The sequence below is a fragment of the Thyridium curvatum genome (genome assembly GCF_004353045.1).
Source record: "Thyridium curvatum strain D216 chromosome Unknown NODE_4_length_842636_cov_84.159710, whole genome shotgun sequence".
Classification (NCBI taxonomy): domain Eukaryota; kingdom Fungi; phylum Ascomycota; class Sordariomycetes; order Thyridiales; family Thyridiaceae; genus Thyridium; species Thyridium curvatum.
In genome coordinates this window covers 115,286-138,102 of record NW_022156759.1, presented here as the reverse complement: position 1 = coordinate 138,102, position 22,817 = coordinate 115,286, and the positions used below count along the sequence as shown (strand labels likewise).

Sequence of the window (22,817 nt, the reverse complement as noted above, 5' to 3'; positions counted from 1 at the left end):
GTGTAACACGGTGTCAAGATAAGGTAAACCGTGGGCTCCTTGTAAGTCAAGCAGCGTCAGAAGTTTGGCCGGCAGTCTAACTTTAAGTTGTCTACATCTGAGTTGGGTTGTGCCTGTCTCGCGTGACACCTGCCGGTGCTCAGGCATCATCGCTAGGGCTAATCATCCTCCGGGTTCGTCATGGCTGGCGACGAATCCGGAAAGGGGAGCTGACTGGGCGAGCGAGCGGCATGAGATGGCCGAAATGGGCGAGAGGGTTGCCATAGTTCGTATACATATATATGGGATGACAGCTGATGCAAGTCTCCCGTGGGTGCCAGGCCAGTTAGGGTATGGCTCTACCGAGTGAGATAAAAATACTGGGTTTGGGTGCTGCTTGGAGCGAGGTAATGATGGTGGACGAACCAATCCTCATCTATGGAGGCGACTTCTCACCCCCCTGGCACTCCTGGGTGGCGCAACCGTAAAAACCCCCCTGCTTCGCCCTTCTCTTCCCTTGCCAATAAGGCTGGGCGCTGATTCGAGCAAATGAATGGTTTGGTTTCGTACATAAGACGGAAAGTTCGGGACAGGGGTTCAGGCGGATGGGTGATCATCACTGATCAATGCCCCACGGTTCTCATGAGAAAGCCTCTGAATTGCATCTCCTTTTGACACTTTGCAAGAGTCGGTAGGGCTACCTAGACAGAACTTTGATAGGAAAGATGGTTGGAATGTTCGCTTCGAGTCGAACTAATAAAGTTAGGTAGAGGACACCTAACGTATAATGGTAACTTTTTTGTAAATGCGCTTCCCAAGCTGACGGGCTTGGACGGGGCAGGCGATTCCAGCGCGACTGCGCTGGCCTGCAGGGACGTGGTCCCGTCAAGTACCTCGAATGTACCACCCCCGTCCTGCCGAGCTCCGTATCGCCCCCCCAAAAGACGAGCCTAGACAGGCAATGGCGCTGGCCAGGTCGCCGCTATCCGCTCACACTACCACACTACCGACTTCACCAAATTGTCTCCCTTCAATACGCCAACCCTTTTTTTCTTTTTGCTCCATGGCCTGTCCTATCGAGGGCTGGACTTTTGGACCTCTTTCCCTGACTGACTGACTGACTGACTGACAACCAGCCTGCCCGGCAATGCTTACGCTTCTCCGGCGCCTTAGTCCACGATCCTTTCTGTCTTCCCTCTTAGATATTCCCCTTCATTATCTCCAACCTCAGCTCAGCTGTGCGACGAGGCCTTGCAGCCTGTGAGACACTCGTAGCGTTTTGTGTCAGCTGCCGCGACAAACGAAGAAGCGAAGTGGGAAGATCGGGCCCAACGAATACGTGGTCAACGGTGCACCTGCTACAACTCGGGTATCTGAAAAGGCATTCTGAAAGAAAGCTCATCTTCTCTGGCCGCCCTCTCCTGGCATAGACTGGTCGACATCTCGCTGCGATCCTGCGATCTCCCTTGTTATCTTTTCAAGGCAAGGGAATCAACATGGCGGGCCTTGCAGACAAGCTGGTGGCATTGCCGGCCGTGCTCTGGTCGAGAACGAGCCGGAAGATGAGGATATGGGGTGGATTCTTTCTTTTCTTGTAAGCCAGGGCACAGGTTCACTCGCCACGGCGCGCGGAGCTCTAACTGACAATCGCCTCGCAGTATCACATCATTAATGTTCCTCCGACCAGTCGCCAACAACATCGACTATCCCCGGGTCAGCCTCGACTATTCCTCGGGAAGAACGCGGTCGCCCTACAACGAGTCCAAGGTCGCTCTCCTCATCGAGAACCGGCCGAATCCGATCCTGGCACCTCTGATGCTGCACTTCATGTCTGTCGTGCCCCCAGACTGGCGTTTCCAGTTCATGGGATCGGTCGAGTCGGTTGAACATATCAACAAGTCTGTGGCCATCCGCGAGCACGTCGCCGCGGGCAAGCTGGATCTGACCTACATCCCTGCCAATATGAGCACCGGCAGCCAGGAGGAGATCAGCCGCTTCCTGACCACCCTTTGGCTCTACGAGTACGTCCTGCAGCCTGCCGAATGGCTCCTTATCTTCCAGACGGACAGTATTCTCTGTGCCAACTCGGTACACAACCTCAACGATTATCTCGAGTACGACTGGATCGGAGCCCCCTGGGACCCCAACGGCCGGTGGGGTGGCAATGGCGGTCTGTCCCTCCGCCGTGTCAGTGCTATGATCGATATCCTCAGGTATCAGGACCGCAAGGATGGCTCCGAGCCCGAGGACGTCTGGCTAGCCTTGCGCCTGGCCCACCATCCCGGCAGCAAGGTCGCCAACGGCACCGTCTCGCTGACATTCTCGGGCGAGTCCCACAGCGGGCAACCCGTGCGGCTCAAGGACCCCGGCAACCCCAACCGGACCCTCGAGGCGGCTGCCGAGGGCGAGCTGGTCAAGGGCATCGACGACTGGCGCGAGGGCTTCTATGAGCCCATGGGCTACCACACGGGTGGTTCCGGGAGCTTCCTGCACGCCGGCATCTGGGGCACGCCCGAGAAGCGCAAGCACATCTGGAACTACTGCCCCGAGGTCAAGATGACGCTCATGATGGACGTGGCCAAGTACGTCCCGGGAAGCTGTGGCACGAACTGGAAGCGCGACCTCGGCGGCGTCGAGGCAGCAGACGACTGGCAGTCCACCGTCGATGTCGGCTATGGCACTGAGATCATCGACGGCCAAGAGTACCCCATGCTGCCTCCCAACCTCGTGCCCTGGTGAGCTATCTCTATATAATGATGCCAGACGAGAGGAGGACGCAGGTGGTGGTGGGGGTTGGTGGTAGACAGGGATCTTTGAGGGGAGACTGTTTGATATCCTAGTGCCAACTGTACGATTGGACGTATCGTTGATGAGCGGCGTTATTGAGGCGTTTCTGGGTGGCTGCAAAATAAGTTCATTCTTGCACACAGGAAGGTGTGTGTAGAGAGAGGGCAGTGTTGCTGGAGTCGCATCGTCTAGTATTTCTGGCCAAAGCCTTGCCAACCTTTTATGGTCCGACCTATCCCCCCATTCAAACACCCCATGATATTCCATGGCTTTGTATCTCTCTTTAACTTTTTTTACCTACCTGCTTTACGGCCTTTGAAGGGAGGGTGTTCAGGCATAGACTTTCAATACCACAATCAAGCCAAGAAAGACCATTAATAGTACTGTGCTCTCACAGATGTACTGATGTGATCCTCATGCATGAAGCATTATGATCTATCTAGGTTGATATTGTAGTACATTAGAATGTCAGAACTCATACACCTGCCTACTGCTGCTCATCACCCGAACGATGCTGGTCAAAAACAACCTGGATGCAGGAAACTCCACCAACCAGACCCTTCCCATCCATCCATCATCCACAGCGCCCGCCCCTTTTCTTCCCTTCCCTTCCCTTCCCTGCCTACTATTAAACCCTTGGACATACAACTCTCACCCATGGCACTCACCCATAGCACTCACACATGCACACACACACACACACACACACACAAACACCAAGTTCTGGGGGCAGATAGTCAGACTACCCGACCATGGCCCCGACCACGCCCGCCAACTCGCTAAACAGCACGCCCTTGAAGACGCTCTCGCCCATGTCCTCGCCCCAGTGGCCCGCCCGCCGCAGCCTCTCCTTCCACGCGGCCCGCTGCTCGGCGGGCAGCTCCTCCCAGCTCCGGGCCGGCGGGCCCGCCTCGTCGTGCGGCGCGCTGGTCACCTCGATGCCGTGCTCGCCCGCCTCGGCGTTCTCGCGCACGACGACGGGCCGCCCGCCGCCGTCCGGCCCGAGCTTCTGCGCCGCCAACAGCTGGATCAGCTTGCCCTCGTGCTGGCGCGACGCCGCTCGGACGGCGTCCCGCGGGTGCTGCTGCAGCTGCCACGACAGCGGCACGAAGCGGTGCGCGTGGACGACGGGCTGCGAGAGGCCGCGCACCTCGAGGCTCGCCTGCAGGATGACGGCCAGCAGCGCCATGACGACGGCCGCCGCGATGATGATGCCCCTCGGCGAGCGCACCTGCGGCTTGAGCGCGACGACGTAGCGCGGCTGCCGGGGCGGCCCGCCGCGCTGCAGGGGGGCGTTGCGGTCGATGACCTTGCGGAGCGGGATGTGGTGCACCCGGACCGAGTTCTGGACCGACACGCTGGCGAGCTTGACGTACTGCGTGCGCGAGGTCGACTTGGCGGGCGGGCCAAAGTGCGACAGCGCGACGTCGGTGATCTGGGCCGCGTGCACGCGGGCCAAGACGCCAAATGGGTGGCAGTTGATGATGAGCTCGACGTTGCTCACGGCCTGGTGCTCCAGAGTGTAGAGGTAGATCGAGTTGTCGACGCCGGTCACGGCCACGGCGAACTGGCAGTCGCCGTACTTGGCGGCCGGGGACGAGGGAGGGGAGAGGTTGCGCACGGTCATGCCCGTGGCCTGCATGATGGCCTTGGGCAGCTTGGCCGAGAGGGCCAGGCGAGCGTTGTCCTCGACCTTGGCGGGCAGGCGGAACCCCTGCAGAACGACGCCGGTGCGCTTGGGCAGGTTCGCCGCCGCGAGCACGAAGGTCGGCGTCAGGAAGCGCAGGGACCGGAAGGCAGGCTTGCCCTTGATGCCCGTCGTGTCCTCGTCGGGCATGCTGAAGACGCACCGCGGCTCCTCCGTGACGCCCTTCTTGATCCTGTGCGTGAACAGCCTGTAGTCGTCGCAATACACCAGGAGGTACTCGTCCTTGTCTGTCTGGATGACGTCCAGGTCCGACGGCTCGCGCTCGAGCTCGAGCAGCCCGCGCGGCTTTGGGCTGGCGCTGATATTATCGGACGTGACGTCGAAGATGGCAATTTCGGGCTGCTGGGACAGCCCACTAGCGCAGACGCCGACCTGTGCAGAGCCCTCGAACGGGGAAGAAAGCCTTAGTAGCCTCTGGTAGGCATTGACGTCCTTTGTATTGAAGAGCTTGCTGCGACCGAGCTCCTTGATGGCTGGCGGGATAGGTGATTTGGCCCTGGACTCGGGCTTGATCCCAAAGACCCGAAGGTGCTCATTGTTGCCTTTCTTCTGCGCCTCGGGACTTGAATTGACACCTGCATACACCGAGATGGGCTTGCCCTTGGGGTGGCTGACGGCGAGACTAGTGACGTTGTCCTCCTCTTTGCTGAGCTCGAGCTCGGACGTGTGATAGATGACAGAGTCTTGATTCGTGATCGTTAAGAGTGACTACACGCCCGAGTTTTAGGTTAGCGGAGGGTAGCTATGCCTGTATGGTTGCGTGGCTGGTGAAGCTCACGATCTTGTTTCCCACGCCCGTGCGACTTGCGCCGCCGCCGCCTCCGACCACCAGCTTGGACGCATCTTCCGGGTCGAACTCGCACGCATAGAGTGGGTAGCTCAGAGAGGTGGAGGAGGTAAGGATCGACATCGAGGACTGAGTTTGCGGGCAGATTTGACAGGCGTAGACGTATATCGAGCTGTCCTGATGCTGCCTGCGACTGCGCAAGACAGGTGACGACAGGAGGAGGAGCCGTGCTGGGAAGGGTTCCGCGCAAATTCCAACCACCAACGGAAAGGGAGGTTTGAGACTAGTACTTAGTTAGGTTTGAGACTCCCTGTTGGCCAGAGTGCGCTGACAAGTCTGTGCATTAAAGTTTGGCATGCGAATGCGCGAGAACACGGAGAAGAATTTGGAGGCCCGGGCGAATTGACGCATGGATGTAGTGTCGTGTCAATATGAAATACCTTCCTAGGTAGTTTAGCTACAGTCCATTTTGCTGCTATAGATCACTGAAGCCGACCATGGTTTCCACCGTAAAAGGGCCCATAACTGCCTAGACCGGCGGGCAGTTGAGCTGCAATGGCGTAGTAGCTCCACCTGGACCACAGGCCTGATGATGTAATAGATCGCAACAAGCCACCATCGATTCCTTCTATCAAACTTCGTTGACTTCCTCATCTAATGTAAATCTGTCCAGAGCTTGATCAAGCACGACTCTATTTCTAGGAAGCAATTGGTCATGACTCTTAACTTCCTAGGAAACCGACTGTAAAGAACAGTGCAGGCAGTCAGTTGGAGGCCCGGTCGTGGCACCGCTATTCTTTGATCGAGGCACCGCTGTTGACATACCGCCTTCCTTTAGTCATGATCTCCCTACCTAGGTACTCCGTAGTCTAATCCCCGCCAAAAATTCACAGACCAAACGGCGCGTTGGGGTTGGTGATCGTGAAAATCGAAGCGTTCGCGTTGGCGGCGGTGGTGGAGCAAGAGCCCTGATATTAGACGGTCATAGCGGAAACAGAGGAAGGCGCGTTGCATCAGCCAAGGTTACCGAGACAAATAGGTGAACCGCTTGTAGCTATCAAACTATAGCAGAGGGAAAAATTACAAAGTCAGACAACCAGGCAAACCGCTCTCTCGCTAGGCGCTTAGATGTATTGAGAGAGCCATCGGAACGCATCGCCATATCCTTGCCTCATCACGATGGACACCATGAAAAGCTCGACGGGCCTGATGCCCTCCAGCGGAACCTTCCCCTTGCCGGTGGTCTGATAGAGGCCGAGTTGGTGCCGGAGCTCGTCCTCGGAGACGGCGTCAGGGTGGTCGATCTTGTTGCCCAAGATGACGAAGGGCACGCTAGACAGTTCCTGCATCGAGAGGAGCGCATCAAGCTCCGCCTTGGCCTCGGGCAAACGCTCGTGGTCCTTGGCATCGACGAGGAAGACGATACCGTTCACATCGGGGAAGTAGTCCCTCCAGAGACGGCGGGCTGCCAGTCCAAGTCAGCACATCAAACACCACACTGTCACGAGGGCCTGACGGCTAGATTAACGCACCTTGCTGATGACCTCCCAGGTCGAAAGTGGTGAACCTGACATTGCCTATTGACAGTTCTTCCGAAGCTATGGCGACGAGTGTCAGCAGTGTTCTTTTCGAATGCCGAGATGGCCTTTGGGACCGATGGCGAAGCGGGCAAGTTTACTGACTTGGATGGAGGGTTGGCTGTAGGATTGCAACTCGATCGTTCTGAGCAGTAAACGGTGTTAGCTAACAGGCTCCTGCTGAAGTGCGCAGTGCTGGCATCAGTGCATACCTTAAGCATATGCATCAAGGTCGTCTTGCCTGCATTGTCGAGTCCAAGAAAGAGCAGCTTGGCATGCTTGTTGAGCAGGCCAAGAGACGACAGGACGTCGTAGACTGAGAGGGACGAGCACTGTCAGCGAATGCATGTCCAACCAGGCAAGATCTCGTTGTTGTACATACACCAGTTGACGATCCACATTCTGACCCCGTTGTATTGTCAAGGATATCGGGAGTGTTGGGTGCGAGTCCGAAACGCGCAAAATGCTCGTGTGGACAGTTCTGGGAGCAGGACAAGTAGGAAGAGTAAAGAGGTGATGGCACTGCCAGTGTCCGCGAAGATCAAGGCAATAGTTAGAATGACGGGATAAGTCGAGGAGGGCGCGAAAGGACGAGGAGGTGGGCTTTTTTAAAGGTGGTAGGTTGAAAATGATGAGGGAGGACAGGTGCTGTCGTCTAGTGCGTGGAGGAAGCCACAAGTGGGCGCCTTGATTATCAGGCAGTAACAACTACGGAGTATATGTTTACATAACCCTGATTGCACTCCCGAAACGCCATCTTCCCTCGGTTTTCTAACTTCGGGAACACCCGCTGGTGTTGTCAGGACTGCTGGCCTTTCCAGAATCGATCTATCTTGGCAAGGTTCACAGGGTGAACAGTCTACCGCCCAGAGAGGTGAAGAGTCTGGTAGGAGCTACCTTGCCACTTCATGGCCCTCGAATCAGTTGAACTGGGTCATAAATAACCCCGACACACTTCCGGGTAGGCCATCCCAGAGCAGATCACGAGCTGAGAACCAACAGAACACGCAGTAGCGATCACCCTTCCAACCAAGGTATGTAGGCAGGCACCAGGCATGACTGAGGCTCCGAGCCAGACTCGGATAATCACCTACATTAGGTAGCTTATCGCAAATGCACTCACTCTACACTAAGAACGTGTCCAAAGATTTCAGATCTCGGTTGAATTGATCAGAGTCCATTCCTGTCACAGCGATTGACTATATCATGCAGATTGCCGCCATCCATCTCAAAACTGTAAGAGGTATCCTGTCGCTCACAAGTGCATTTGATATTCCCGCCCAGACTCCCGGAAAAGTGGAAAAGTGCTCATCGAGATAGAAGAAAGAATAGTGTATGTACAGCCTGAAATTTGAAACAGATGAGGGGGGGCTTCAGCCTCCCCTAAAAGAGACAGATAGATACAAGAAAATTCGTTATATGTACGCTGCAAATCGTAAGCGTGGAAAACCGAAGACCCAAGGTGCCGCCCAATGCAATGCTGATTCCATGAATGCCCCTCCCAATGCGGTAGTTTGACTTGTTTATATGGAAAGGACATAGTTGCCTGGACCGATCTTGCCAGCCATGATCAGACCCAACTCTTTCATGCGCTCTGCGCCTTTGCCCGGCTGCGGGCGCTTCTCAGGCACCTGTCCTTTGCGGGCCCGGTTGCAATACTTTTGATGGAACTTCTCCTTTCGCCTCTGCCGCTTCTGCTCCAGGCCCTTGACAATGTCGATGGCACCACGGACGTGTTTGTCCTTGGTACTGGTTGTAGGTGCACGGTTGCGGCGGTGCTTCATGTTGGTGAACCCGGCGCCGGGACGGGGCAGGGACTTGGTATGGGTGATGTTGGGCCGAGGGGCCATCGGCTCAAAGATGACACCTCGCTCGTTCTGGATGGGCGAAGCGTTAGGTGGTGTGATCTTTTGACGAGGAGCCGGCGACCTCCATCTCTTTGGAGGAGAGTGGCGCTCTGGGAGTCTTCGAGGAGATCGTCCTCGGACCTTGGGCGGCGGTGAGAAGTGACGTTTGGGAGGCGGCGAACGATATCGTTTGGGGGAATCGCCCTTCTTCTTTCGCCTATCGGCGCGTTCGTGATGCTCATGATCCAGATCCTCAATTTCGCCATGGAGCCACAACTGCTCATCGCTATCGTGGCCAGCCTTGTATGTGTCCTCGTCAGCTTCATCCTCAGGGTCTGAGGTGGGAAAGCTGGGATCAATGTCCTGAGGGATCACGCGAAGCTTCTCACGCTTACGAGCCGCCAGGCACGAGAGGTACGCCTCCTCCAGAGGCCGATCCTCATCCAGAGTACCGCACACGAAGTCGGTGCTGTCAGGTAGCTCAGGGGTTCCAGAACGAATGACTTTGCCCAGTTCCCGGTTTTTGGGCTTGTCCTGGCGTGGAGCTCTCCCGGAATAAGAGGATGAATCCGAATGCTCCCCAAGAGATGGGCGGCGTTCCATAGGGGTAGCGCCAGACAGGGACAGCTGCCCTGGTTGGCGCGTTGTCCACAGAACCAGATCATCGTCCTCGTCGTCAGAAGAGGCGAAGCCGACTTCATTATCGGTATTGTAGCCGTCTGAACCATCGTCGTCAGAACTGTAACCTGATGCATCGTCGTCCTCGTCCTGGTCTTCATCTTCATCATCCTCATCTTCCTCGTCCTCATCCTCGTTCTCGTCTTCCTCATCAAGCGCCCCATCTTCGGCTTCCGCATCATCGTCATTCTCTTCCTGTTCGGCTTCTTCCTCGGCTTCCTTGCCAAGACGCCGAATCTCGAGCTCCATCTTCAAGGTGTCGTCAATGGTGAGTTTTCGGCGCGTGGCGGTCTTGTCCTGACGGATCCAATCATCCTCTTGGGGCTCATCAGTGGCGAACTCATGGAACCGAGAGGACTCGGTCTGCAAGTCGAGATTCTCGCCAGAGAGGAACTTTTTGGCCCGTGTAGGCTGACTGGCGCGCCGAGGAGTGAGTGAACGGCCGCCGCGGCGTCCGACAGAAGGTGATCTCTGCTTCCGAATGGAGGCGGGAGAAGACTCGTTACTCCTGCGTTGAGGCGTATGCTTGGGTGTGGCTTCTTGGGTATCCAGTGGCTTGGCCGTGCCAACATCCGATTGGGGACGAGCTGGACAAGCGAACTTGATACACGGTCGCTTTGGAGCGGCAGCAGGCTCCGCTTTCTGCTCGGTTTTGACGGTCGGAACGACTGGTGCGGTGTCAGTCCGGACAGGTTTGGCACCGCAGGCGAACGAGATGCAGCGTTTCTTCTCAACAGCTGGAGGAGGAACGGATCCGGAGCCCTGAACAGGACCGTGCTGTTCCTTCGCCACATGACTGAGACTGGCCTCAGTCTTGGGCAGAGGCGCCAATCCAGAATGGGCCTGTTGGATATCCACCGGGTCGGCTGTTGCGGCGGCAAACGCGCCGCTCGGTAGACGGGGGCTTGGTGAACTCGTTCGAGCAGGGCTGGTGACCCCTGTATCGCTAGTAAGCTCGGCGGTGGATGCCAGGCTAATGTTGCTCGTCAACGATCTCCGGCGTCGGGATGTAGACAGATCTAGCGCAGGTTCAGCCGCCTCGTCGTCGGATGGGGTTTGAAGAGCCCTTGTGAGCAAGGACTGGTGATGTTGATCATTGCCACGACGCACAGCCGCCTTGGGGAAGCGGCTCGTGACGGGAGAGAGCTGCAGAGGGTGATGATCTGGGGGCTCGTCCGTATCCGCGCCAACGTCATCTTCGATAGCGAGGCCTAGCTTGGCATTCTGCTGTCTCCACGCCAGCATGCTGGACGTGGCAGTTTCGTGTCTTTGAGTGTAGTTCGGCATATTGAGAGTCGGTATGAGGTAAGGGGGGTGGTGGTGACAAGTTGTAGGTCGGCAAGATGTCGAGAGCCAATGTCTCGGAAGATCAGTGGGAGGAAAGAGGTTGAAAATCGCAAACAACAAAGCAGCCCAGAGAGGGCATGAAGAAGAAAGCTACACCAGGTGCAGTCTCTCCGTCCAAGTCGTTGCGATCGTGGAGGAGGGTCGTTGAGCTGGTGTCCCTAGGGACCGTATTGCTATAACTTTAATACACTCATTGTCGATTTTGAAAAGTCGAAAATGGTGTAAGTGTAGGAGAGAAGGCGGGAAGTTGGAGGTTGTCGAGTCTCAAGCCAGACCAGAAAGGCCGTGACCCGGGTTGGATGCACGGGAGGGTTTTCAGGGTCCTGGGCTGGCGATCGCCTGTGGGTGGCCGACAGGCCGCTGGCTGCTTGGACGCGGCGGCGAGGCGAAGCAAGCACAGATGACGTCGGAACGGGTGGAGTCGCGGCGAATCGTGAAGAAGGCGACTGTTAACTGTTGCTCAGCGTGTTGGATGACCACGTCGAGGGTCCAGGAAGAACACAATCAACGGAATCCTGTGTTCCAAATATTGGCCTGAATTGATGTGATTCCTGCAGGAGAGAGATTGTACGATTTAAGAGAGGGCTGCCAGAGAGAGGGGGTGGTGTGTGAGGGATCTCTGGGCTCTTTGTGTGAGGGCGCAGGTGGGTGGGTGGGTATTACTCGAGGGCAGGAAAACGTCGGAGCCTGCGCAGAAAAAAAAACCCTGGGCTAGGGAGGCGAGGGCAAGTGACCTCTACAAGTGTAGGAGGCATTTTCTGTAAGGGAAAACGCGGTAGGATATCGGGTCCAGGTACCTGCTAGCCTGAAAATACTTGCTGGCCTAGCGGTGAGAGACGGGATGGTCGAGGGTGTGCAGGGTGGATTCCGTTCCTCGACTTGGAAACGCAGCAATTGGCACATGAGCGACCAACAGGAGACCCTCGGCTGTACCTGTCTGACAGGGTACCTCCCCCTACAGAGGCAGGTTCCCTCATTCCATCTCCCCATCAACTCCGAATTAGCGTGCTGCGCCAGCACTTGAATGTACGACGTACGAGAGGTCGCTTTTAGTGGAGATTCAGCCCTGGAAAGTGTTAGCCGACTGGCGATGAGCCATTTTGCTCTCTGCCCGCGCTGCCTTTTCTCTTACACGCTTGACTAAAGTAGCAGGAAGAGAATGTGGTGCGTTGAACGGCCGCGTCTGTGATCTTCGGCGAGAAAGGGCTCCGTACGTGAGGTACCTCCTTGACCAAAGTGATGCCTCTTGGCAGACAATGGAGCACCATTCAACATTTCAAATTTCATCTTGTGGGTACCTAGCATGTAGGTAGGTAGGTAATCAATTGTGTAATATGACGAGACGAGAACTCACCGAGCTCGGGTACTTCACGGTGTTGTCCCTGTCGCCGAGACCATTGAAATATGGCAGGATACCCTCGTTTGTTGGGAAGGAAATATCGCGATGAGCGACAGCGGAGCCCTTGCGGCAACACGGACGATGGGTCCAAATGCGTGTAATTGCAAACCGCCAGCTGCCCTAACTAACCTACCTAGCCAGTGGTGCGGTGAACAATTTACATGACACCTTGAATCGAGTCGAGGATTGGGGCCAGGCCGGTGGCCGGCGATTCATTCAGTGCTGTTGACTGCCCGTACCCACAGCTATCTCATTTCACAAGCGACCAAACTAATCCAAGCCAGCGATGGTCAGACACGAAGAAGCGGTGAAATTCGACACGATCTACCTCACCAACGCCGCGATGGCGCACTCTAGATGTACGGAGTACGTAGGTAGTAAGGAGCACTCCGTACGCTTGCTTGCTTGGCTCTTGTCCTCCAACTCTGGCCGAGTTGGTAGGTCTGTCAGCCAGCGTTTGACTCGGTACGCAGACACATCGAGAGCAACCATCGCGGCAAGGGATCTGTGGTCAACAAATGAACATTGTGGACGTGAAACGGAAAGCCAAGCCTTTTGATCGCCGCAGCCCGTATCCATGTTATTTTGGGGCCATCCATCCTTTTGAAGATCCTCGCCGGAGCCAAGCACCATTCAGCAGATCTTGGCAACGTTCGCGCGAAACGAGGGTCTTTGCTGTTACACACTTGCCTGCTGTACGACGAAGGGTGGTGCAGCGTTCATTTCTGGCCGCAGATCCAAACAAGTCATCTACGGAAGTGCTGGCATGTGGATGTACGTACTTCAATTTGACCAGGCAAATCTGCGACCCTTTCATCCTTTCATGTGCCAAACGTTGCATTTCCTGGCCGACGAACTGCGGGCAGGCGCATGTACTTGCCTAAAGTACCTTATGCAGAACAGCCAGCAAAGCAATTATTCGCAGAAGAGATGCAGGGCCTGCATGGCGGAAGCAGATCGCGTGTCGCCAGTCAGTCAATCAGATCAGTCGGCAGCAGCAACGAGCGAGGTGGTCAAGAAGCTTTTGAGAGGCTTGCGCTTGCGGCCATTCCGACTTCTCCCTTTGCGGCCACTGACTCGATCGGGTCGGTTTTGGGACCTGGGCTGGCTCTGGACCACGCCATCAAGCCCTGGCAGCTCATATTTAGCAAGGCTAGAAACTATATGTACTTTCCAGGTCATGGGGATTTCGGGTCGGAAAGAGTTTCTCTAGTGTGGAAGGAAAAGAATTAGCATTCGACCTCGATGCTACCGCGCCATCCACGTTGGCGCCACGCTCCGAGTCGGTAACAGCTAAGAAGCGGGCTAACCTGAAGCTTTTTTGCTTGAATTGTGGTCGCGGATCCCACTATTATGACGCCAGCAGGATCGCTCCAGGGACAGGCGCAACGTGGGAAAGACCGATCCCAGGCTTGCCAGACCTCCCTTACACAACCAAGTGTGTGGTCACAACTTCGTGGCCTTTCTCCAGACTCCACAAGCATCCCAGGGTTTCTGGGGTTTGCTGCGAGTAAGTCGTCATTGTACTTGTCTTGCTTCCCCATTTCAAGACACGATGGACCCTGGGCTGGGGCTGTCTGCGAAGGGATGCTGTACGGAGTAATGCAAATGGCCATGGCTCCGCTATGATGACGCAGTACTGAAAGAAGTCCGGCAGGCAATACTAATAAGCCGACATACCCGCGAGTCTGGGCGACTGTGACCTATTGATCACTGCCGTCACTCGTTTGACACAAATCTGGTTGTTCATACATTCCTACCGGCAGCTACTCCTCTGAGGTCAAAGCACTTGTCTTCATGTGAAAGGTGCTTGCAAATGTGAACACTGTTGATCTGCTAGTCCTCCTGATATGATGATCAGGGGCTGAAAGAGCCACTACCATGCTAGACAAGGCATCGTGCAGCGGAATAAAGGCTCGTAGCGAAATATTGGCACTGAGATGGTGTGTAAATCATCCCCTGAGAGCCGAAACTCCGGCGATCATGAGGAGAGACAGGTAGATTTAGGTTTCAAGGGTTCTCCATCTTGGGGGTCAAAAGGAAACGTCAAAAATGTGCCGAGCCATGGCGAAAATAGAGATGAATGTATCTGGAAACAGCGAAATACTTTGATGGATTTGCACAGCCATCGTCCACTAGATGGCTACAGGAGTGACGATCATTGATAGACAGGAAGCTCCCAGAACAAGACGACAACTGTCACCAGGTCTGCCCAAGCAGAGCGAGGTCGCCTCGGTCGCCACCTTGGTCGACAGATGTTGGCCAGCTGGTGTGGCGAGCAGTGACTAAGCCGGTGTGGGAAGAGGTCTTTGGGGAAAGTGCTCGTGCTCACGTGACTTGAGCCACGGACCATCTCACGTGCAGAAATGTGTGACTGGCCAGCCTGCTCTCGGCTAAGCGGCGGGAATTTGCGAAATCGTCAAGCAGATTTGTTGACGACGTCGCCCTGAGCTGTTGCGGAGACATACCTCAATTGACCAGGTAAATCATCATGAACTCCCTTCGCATCGCCCGTGCAGCTCTCCGAGCTCGCCCTGCGGCCATTCGGGTGCCCCTGCAACGCAGGACCTACGCCGATGCCGTCCCCGACAAGGTCAGTCTCCTCTCCCCCTAACCGCGCCGTTCCGAAAAGCTCCCTCGATGAAATCGCAGCTGCTAACTCAATGCCCCCGATAGATCAAGCTGAGCTTGGCTCTTCCCCACCAGGTACGATTCCGATATACCATCGAGTCCGCACGATGAATACTGCTTCTTCTGAATCGAGTATTGGGTCGTGGCTCTGCGCGATGTCCACGGCGGGCCGCAGGAGCATAGAAGCTAATTGCCGCATCGCAGTCGATCTACAAGTCCCAGGATGTCGTCCAGGTCAACATTCTCGCCGAGTCCGGAGAGATGGGTGTCCTCGCGAACCACGTTCCTTCCATTGAGCAGCTGAAGCCCGGCCTGATTGAGGTCATTGAGGAGAGCGGCGGTAGCAAACAGTTCTTCCGTGAGTACTCTTCGGGTACCCGATATCAACGCTCGTCAAGGAAGCTAACAGCTTCAACAGTGTCTGGCGGCTATGCCATCGTCCAGCCCAACTCCACCATGAGCATCAACGCCGTTGAGGGCTTCCCCCTCGAAGACTTCAGCGCCGAGGCTGTCAAGTCCCAGATCGCCGAGGCCCAGAAGGTCGCAAACGGCAGCGGCAGCGAGCAGGATATTGCTGAGGCGAAGATTGAGCTGGAGGTCAGTGGCATCAACTACAAGTTTGCTGTGTTCCAGTCCGTGACGCTAACAGTATTGCTACCCACAGGTTCTCGAGAGTCTGCAAGCCGTCCTGAAATAGATGTGTATAAACTGTTCGACGAGAATACCTGTAGAATACCACAAAACGATTTGATCTGTCTATGACGGCATTCTGAATTTTACTCTGGCACTCATTAGTGCCTTCCATGACCTCTTTCTATGAGCCCGGCTGTCTCGTGCCTTCCTAAGCATTGGAAGACCACTCTCTCCACATGGGCAGGCATTATGCTTTCTGCAGCAGACTTACCCAGCTTGCGGCTACCATTGCCTGGCTTCGTTCTTATCACACACTCTATATAGGCTGCTTCAGCACTCCCGAGCCCAACCGCCGAGGCGAAGATCGCCGCCAAACGAGTGCTCTCGGTTCGCCGGTTTTTACACCCGAGTTTTGCACCTACACTGCGCAATACCTAGTACTTACTTACTCCCATAAAGAACATCAACAACAAATTCAGAATCCTAGACGGTTTTCCATTGGGCCAGTGCCGTCTGGCGAAGTAGCAGTCGTTGGTACAAGTGGTTGCCGAACAGACTGACTATCGCCGGCCCCAGTCATCAGCTTGAGTACTCCATGGCCAACGCTGTCTGCAAACCTGCCAGAATCTTCCGCGACGAAGTAAGATGTGTCGGTCGTGGAAGTCACCATGAAATCGACTCTATCCAGCTCAGGTTGTCCAACTGGTTGACATCAGCAACTAATTCTACAGTGAAAGCCCAACTCCACGACCACCCCTTCAGTGAGCCGGGCTGTCCAAGGGAAGAAGACAATCTTCGTGACATAGAACGGCGTCAATCTCCTGAATCGAAGGACTACGTAATGCCCGGCGTCGCCATCCAGCAGCCCCCGCGGCCCGCATGCTAGTCACTGGGCTCTCACGAAGAGTATGATGTGTTGCTCGGGGGAGATGGCACGCCGCGCCCTTATCTGTTCGCCAGGATCTGTCATATCTGCAATACGAATACCACGGCTCCCAATTTCTGTCCGTCGTGCGGGCATGAACTGTGTGGCTCTTGCCTCTGCGAGGTACCTGGTCATTCAGTGCAGGCTCATCGAGCCTTTGCTGCCGCCAGGGCCGCTCGCCGGCGAGGTGACGACACTCCCGTCACGACGCCCCAGAAGGTCAGTAATCAATAGCCATACTATGACTGTTGCGGTCATTGACTTTGTGTGGACATCAGGAGGAGGAATCGCATCAAACTCTGCCTCGAAGTGGTCCTTCAGAGCAGGGAAGATTGTCCCAAGAGGATGATCAAGACTCATCCAAGAGGCCTCTGTCCGACTGTATCCCGCACAGAGATGATCTCGCCTTCCGGTCCGACTCGCCCTGCCCGGCCGATTGTCAAGACCCGACTTGTCGAGCTACGCACGCAGGCCATCATCCCTATCGGCATAGCGTGAGCTGCACTCTCAACAGGGAGGCTCAGGAGAAACTTGGAGCCGGCAGCGCCGAGGACAGCGCAAATGAAGCATCGGCGAGACGGAACACAATGCCTTTCGCACACAGAGATGTCAGCCTCGATATGCCGAAGCCTGTCGTGTCGTACAGGTCATCCATACTGTCAACCGCGACAGAACCATGTACCGACGGTATGACCAACCGCAGATACTCGGTCGTTGATTTCAGCGAGCAGGGGAGCGTGAAGCACCTAGTCCTGCTGAAGCATCTGCCGCAGTCACCGGAGGGACGACCCACTCGCCCCGATATTCCGAGAGTCCGCGTGATCAGCCCTCCGGATTGGCTGAGACGCCCGTCTCATGTACCAGGAAAGATTGAGGGCCGCCTCCGGAGGGTTGAGAGCAGGAGTACTCCGCACGTTGTCAATCGACTTGGGTCGTTCAGCATGGTACCTTTCTTGGGGGACAGCACAGCAAGTGATCTGGAGGAAGCCCGTGCAAGGCTGAGGCCAACAGCACCACGAGCACCACGAACAAATGCAGCGGAAGATCGAGTAGACAGTGAGCTGAGAAGGTCCCGCCAGTTGCGCGGACACCCTGAATCCAGCCCATCGTCTCCCAGGGGCGAAGCCCAGAAGACACAGGCTGGCCATGAAGATCAGAGACTGCCCCACGCGCGGATCTGGAGCCCTTCCGATGAGAGCAAGTTGCTGCCCAGTACTTTTGTTCACGTGCCGGGCTCAAGAACAGATGCAAAGTCCGACAACACACGAACAAAAATGCTTGCCGCTGTTGACACACCACCACCCTTGCCTGTGAGTCCTCACAGCGCAGGGCGTGATCAGCCAGCAAGATCACGAGACATCAAGTCCGGCACAGCACAGGACCATGAGTGCGAGTGGAAAGTGAAATGCTTGAAACTGGAAGCCGAATACCGCGCAATGAAGTCTGAGATGGCAAGGAGGAGCCTCGAGTCTGAAGACGAACTTGGGATTGACGGGCTGACAATTGTGCTGCACCTGAAGAACAAGGAGGATGTGGTCATCAATACGGATCTGAGGCAATCCGAGTGAGGCTATGGAAGCTGATGGGTAACGGGGCAATAGAACACCGTCTGCTCGCCTTGGTTAAGTTTGTATCGTTTTCAGTATGTCTATAATTATTAGATTGGAATAATAACTACTAGGAAGACGGCGTCTGAGAATGCTCTACGAAATCATGAAACGGTCCGGAGCTGCTTAGTTGACTTGAAATCAAGACCACCACAGACATCCTCTAAGTCAAGGAGTGTTTGTCTTCGCAGAGATGATAGACAGCAGCTCCAGCCAGCCTCGGCATCTGTCAGAGTTGGCTCCTGGCCGATGACTAGGCGCGGGCGGCTTCCCCACATGCCCCATGCCGAGTCTCCTCCGCTGCCCCGCATCGACGCAGCAGTCACTGGCCCATTGAGCCGGCCTGGCATGTCCTCTCTATCAAACTGCATTGTGCGGTGCCTCCAACTTCACCTTCCTCTGGATATAGTCTGCTGCTGCTGCTGCTCGGATATGAACACGATTCAGTACAATATCCGCAGAACTGCCGCTTCAAGTCTTAGACATCGACCCATCCGGCCGCTTGGTAGCGTATCCTCCGTAGCACATCGGCGACTGCTCGCCTCTTCGTCCTCCGCCATGTCCCAATTCCAGAAGCCGCCGCGCGGTCAACGTAAGTCTCTATTCGTCATACAGCGAGCTAGCTCCCAGAGGCTAATGTTGCTATCTCCTGGCAGCCAGGCCCTTTGTCTTGTCCGTCAACCCCTTTCTCGCCCCGGGGCCCCGGGATATCATGATCATGCATGTCTGGACCTGAGCTTACCCCTGAGAAACAGCGTCTGCGACCTGCAGGAAAAGTTCCGCAATGCCATCTGGGAGTTTGACAAGGTGTAAGTTCGTCACTCACACACACCCCCTTAAACCTCGCCTCCTTCTCCCACCAAAATACCCGAGTCACAACATTCAACACAACCCGAGAACAAACAAGAAAGGAAAAGACCTCAAACAAACACAAAGTCTGACCACCACCGGCGCGCGCCCACAACAGCATCCTGACCACAAAGAAGCTCCTCCAGGCCGCCCAGGCCCTCTCCATCCCCGTCGTCGCCACCACCCAGAACAAGGCGCGCCTGGGCGAGACGGTGCCCGAGCTCGCGCCCCTGCTCGCGCAGCTCGGCGCCCACGAGGAGGACAAGACCCTCTTCAGCATGTACCTCCCCGCCGTCGCCGAGCGCCTGCTCTCGCAGGCCCCGGCCCCGGCCCCGGCCGACGTGGCCATCGTGGGCATCGAGTCGCACATCTGCGTCACGCAGACGGCGCTCGACCTGCTCCGCGCGGGCCACAACGTCTACGTGCTCGCCGACGGCGTGAGCAGCTGCAACCGGCAGGAGGTCGGGCTCGCGCTCGACCGGCTGCGCTGCGCCGGCGCCGTCGTCACGACGAGCGAGAGCTGGCTGTACGACATGATGCGCGACGCGGCGCGGCCCGAGTTCAGGGCCGTCGCCGGCGTCGTCAAGGCCACCAAGGACGACACGCAGCGGGCGCTGTCGGGGCTGTTCCCCGGGCCGGGGCCCAAGATGTAGATCAAATATAGGCCGCTTGAGAAGGGTAGTTCATAAAATAAAATGAGAGTTGGCTTAGAGATTGCATTGTCGTGAGACTTTGTAGAGTCCCGGGAGATAGGACAGACCGAGACATTTACGGGTCTCGATACAAATCAGGACATATTGTACCATCCATGCACTTGTGAACATACTGGATTTAGGCCGCACCCTTCGCTGATTCCATTTTCTTTTCCCTCTTTGATTTTGCATTATTTTGCATCTTTTGAAGCACTCGTAGCTAACTGTGTATTGGCCACATGTGTGCAGAACGGGCAGTGCGAACACGAATGAATATTAGAATCCGTTGAGGAAGACCGGGGTAGACGCTCCTGGCTTTTCTCGAGAAAGAAGCCCGCGGAGATCATCTCCCCGATGACATCTAAAACTGGCGAATCGTAGTATATAAATAAATATATAAGGGACAAGGGACAAGGATTTGCTATAGCAAAGCATAGCATCACTCACTCCGCCGACGCGGCCGACGCCTTGGACTTGGACGGGTTCATCCACGAGAAGGCCGAGGCGCCGCCTACCGGGTTCGCTGCCCGCGGCGGTGCGCCCCGAGGATCGCCGTTGTTCGACGCTTGCGTCTTGTCCCTGCCCCCTCCGCTGCCCGACGACGACAGAACACTGCTGCTCACGCTGCGCTTCGAATCCCAGCGGATGAAGCTGGACCCGCCGCCGCCGCCGCCGCCGTTGTCTCGCTCGCCGCCACCGCCACCCGGAGTCTTGCGTCGGTGCTCGCCGCTCGTACGAGGCGCCGGCGCCGGCTCGTAAGCCGCCCCGGTCCGGGCCGACATGGAGCTGCCCGACTTCTGAGGCTTGAGCACCTTCATGTTGCGGCTGCGGGCGGCGGGCTGGTACCCGCTCAGCGGCCCGCTCTCGCGCTGGCCGCCGTCGCTACCGCTGGCCGAAGTGCCCTGCCGCCACGAGCTCCAGATGGAGGAGTCGCGCCGCGCGCTCTCGACAGCACCCGCGGGCGGGGCCTCCCGGGTCGACTGCTCGGAGCTGATGGAGTGCCTGGGCGGCTTCTCGCTTTCCCCTCCGCTCTCGGAGATGTTGGTGGACCACTTGACGGATGGCTCCGGCCGGTCCTCGCCCGTCAACGGCGCCGGCTCCTGCTGTTCAGCTTCGTCTTCTTCGTGTCTCGGCGAGTGTCGGTTCAGCGCCATCTCAGTTGGTTCCGGGAAAGACTTGGCATCGCTGGACACAAACTCAGGCGCGGAACCATTGAGCTTCGGCTTCTGTCGTACAATATTCGAGGTGGTCAGGTTCTTGAAGAGAGCATCGTCCTCCGGTCGAACAAACGGAACAGTCAGCTTGTCTCTGTCGTTCCCATACAGATTCATGGTATTCTGAGAGAAGAGCAGGTCCGCACTATGAGCCCGCAGGGTATCGCTCCCAATGAATATGTGGATGCTCGACTTGGCGCCGGCATTTTCGGTCTGATCGAAGCCCATGACTTCAAAATTGGCAGTCATACTCGGAATCTGGGGCATCAAATTTGGGGACCTTGAATGCGAATGTGCGACAATAGCCTCTGCCAGGTACACTGGGAGCCGGACGCGATGCGTGCCATCTAGATCTCGGTGCATCTCGTGCTCCAGTTCCAGTTCCTTCACCAGGGAATAATCCAAGGTAGACTTCTGCGATCCCGAACATACTGCGGCGTACAAGAGTGCCCCGTGGGCAAAGTTGTTTGTGAGCCAGCATCGGATAATGGCCGGTACAGATCCAAGCACAAAAAGGCTCGGGGGTGGCTCTGGGATGTCCAACGGGGAGTCATCTTCATGACTGCCCACCAGGAAATGAGTGTCGAGACCCAAGCTACTGCCTCTGGAGGCCAGAGAGTGAACCGAGTGCACAGAATGGCCAGCAGAGCTGTGTCTGCCATCTGACTTGTGTGAGAGGGAGCGCTCCATCATGCCAAATCCACTGCCCGGGCGGATTGGCCCGAAATCTCCGGATTGTCGGTGTGCAGAGCTTACGCCTTGCAAAGCTGCTTCATCGAAGCGGACACTATTAGCTCTCGATGCGGCACCGCGCCGGATGGGTTCATCCTCGGGTTCCAAGTGCAATGAGCCCAGGAGGTTCTGGCTCTGGGCGTCAAAGTCGTCAAAGTCATCATTCGGTGGCATATGGATGGGCCCTTGTCATCAAGACGTTAGTGGTGTGGATTACAGGGCGCAAGGATAGGCTGAGGTCTCACCATGAAGAGGAGTACCGCTCAGAGCACTGGGAAACGGCGAATTGGCTCCCCAGATGGACTTAGTGGTAGATTCCTCATACTGACGCTTTTCAAGGCGCTGCAACCGCTCGGAAAGGGCACTCTGGCTTAGATGGAGCTGTTTCAAGTCCATCTGCACATTATGGAACTCGTCACGGTTGACGGTGAAACGAGGATCCATGCCCACCCAAGGGAAATGCCGCTTGGAAACCACACAGGAGGATAGGTGATGGCTTAGAGGAGACGTATCCGACTAGAGAGGAGCTGACTTAGCGGCGAGGGCTCGAATCACGGCAATGAGACTGCGACTCCCGAGTCTGGGCCTAGTTGGCGATTTGGCCGTATTCCTGTATCACCACACACTCGTGTCCTCTTGTTGCTGCAGGACCTAGATCATCGAAGTCAGGCCACAGAGTCCACCTCCCCCACCATCGCACGAAAAGACCAGCCGGTCTTTCTGCGGATCTCCAGATGATAAGCAATGGGCCGAGCAAGTATTCGAGGCCGGAGGCGAGGGGGCGCACAGCTTGTTGCACTAAGTCTAAAGGGTGGAGTTTGGTTCAAGGCGCCGAGAGCGGAAATGGAGCAAGTTGAACCTTGCCTACTCGTTCTTGGACGAGGGTGGGTGAAGTGATGTAGTAGATATGGACGGTATTTGAGCTTCCTGGCTCTACCGCAAGGCGAACCGCTCCCACAGTTGTTGAGGCTGTGAGCGTGACGAGGAGGGCGGAGCGTTTGACGTGTGGAGGGGCCCCCAACTCTATTTATACGTTCAACGGACAGCTGGCCTATTTGTGATCAAGTCCGGGGACAAAGGCGACAAGGAATCGAGCTTTCGTGTCGCGCGATCTCGGTGTGGAGGTGTAGTCTGCGGAGGTGCAAAAGGATTGGAATGAGGGCGTAGGCAGCCTAGTTGGCAAGGCGGGGAAGGGACGTCGAGAGTGATCTAGGTTGTCGTCGAGCAGGTATGATAGGCAGGCACCAAGCGGCAGGCCTTTGTGATGTGTTGAACTGGCTTTGTCGTTGGCGAGAGAGTCCGGAGGTCGAGGTTTCTCCAGGCAGGATAGGGAGCTGGAGAGTTGAGATTGGTGAGGAGTTGTCTAGTAGGGGCGATTTGGCATAGGCATGTCGTTGTTTCGAGGAGGTGACGATTAAGGACTGT

At 56.2% G+C, this 22,817-nt stretch overlaps 7 protein-coding genes across 7 annotated transcripts; 3 read left to right on the top strand and 4 right to left on the bottom strand.

Moving 5' to 3' along the window:
* Window positions 1-1,650: 1,650 nt before the first annotated feature.
* Window positions 1,651-2,718, top strand: E0L32_000996 (uncharacterized protein; the record flags this gene model as incomplete). The annotated part of the gene is made up of 1 exon (XM_031132574.1): window positions 1,651-2,718. One exon carries the CDS (start codon window positions 1,651-1,653, stop codon window positions 2,716-2,718), a length of 1,068 nt encoding a protein of 355 aa, XP_030992889.1.
* Window positions 2,719-3,508: 790 nt separating this feature from the next.
* Window positions 3,509-5,384, bottom strand: E0L32_000995 (uncharacterized protein; the record flags this gene model as incomplete). Its single annotated transcript, XM_031132563.1, has 2 exons — window positions 3,509-5,182; window positions 5,253-5,384. The coding sequence occupies 2 exons, from the start codon at window positions 5,382-5,384 to the stop codon at window positions 3,509-3,511; spliced, it is 1,806 nt and encodes a 601-aa protein (XP_030992888.1).
* Window positions 5,385-6,385: 1,001 nt separating this feature from the next.
* Window positions 6,386-7,239, bottom strand: E0L32_000994 (uncharacterized protein; the record flags this gene model as incomplete). The annotated part of the gene is made up of 5 exons (XM_031132552.1): window positions 6,386-6,726; window positions 6,794-6,859; window positions 6,944-6,983; window positions 7,051-7,154; window positions 7,221-7,239. The coding sequence occupies 5 exons, from the start codon at window positions 7,237-7,239 to the stop codon at window positions 6,386-6,388; spliced, it is 570 nt and encodes a 189-aa protein (XP_030992887.1).
* Window positions 7,240-8,361: 1,122 nt separating this feature from the next.
* On the bottom strand, window positions 8,362-10,650 carry E0L32_000993 (uncharacterized protein; the record flags this gene model as incomplete). Its single annotated transcript, XM_031132542.1, has 1 exon — window positions 8,362-10,650. The coding sequence occupies one exon, from the start codon at window positions 10,648-10,650 to the stop codon at window positions 8,362-8,364; it is 2,289 nt and encodes a 762-aa protein (XP_030992886.1).
* Window positions 10,651-14,600: 3,950 nt separating this feature from the next.
* On the top strand, window positions 14,601-17,866 carry E0L32_000992 (uncharacterized protein; the record flags this gene model as incomplete). The annotated part of the gene is made up of 8 exons (XM_031144984.1): window positions 14,601-14,702; window positions 14,786-14,815; window positions 14,945-15,098; window positions 15,159-15,404; window positions 15,698-15,810; window positions 15,861-16,013; window positions 16,443-16,517; window positions 16,577-17,866. 8 exons carry the CDS (start codon window positions 14,601-14,603, stop codon window positions 17,864-17,866), a joined length of 2,163 nt encoding a protein of 720 aa, XP_030992885.1.
* A 597-nt stretch (window positions 17,867-18,463) lies between these two features.
* Window positions 18,464-19,407, top strand: E0L32_000991 (uncharacterized protein; the record flags this gene model as incomplete). Its single annotated transcript, XM_031144973.1, has 2 exons — window positions 18,464-18,714; window positions 18,873-19,407. The coding sequence occupies 2 exons, from the start codon at window positions 18,464-18,466 to the stop codon at window positions 19,405-19,407; spliced, it is 786 nt and encodes a 261-aa protein (XP_030992884.1).
* A 482-nt stretch (window positions 19,408-19,889) lies between these two features.
* E0L32_000990 (uncharacterized protein) lies at window positions 19,890-21,836 on the bottom strand (the record flags this gene model as incomplete). The annotated part of the gene is made up of 2 exons (XM_031144962.1): window positions 19,890-21,577; window positions 21,638-21,836. The coding sequence occupies 2 exons, from the start codon at window positions 21,834-21,836 to the stop codon at window positions 19,890-19,892; spliced, it is 1,887 nt and encodes a 628-aa protein (XP_030992883.1).
* Between the last annotated feature and the right edge of the window lie 981 nt (window positions 21,837-22,817).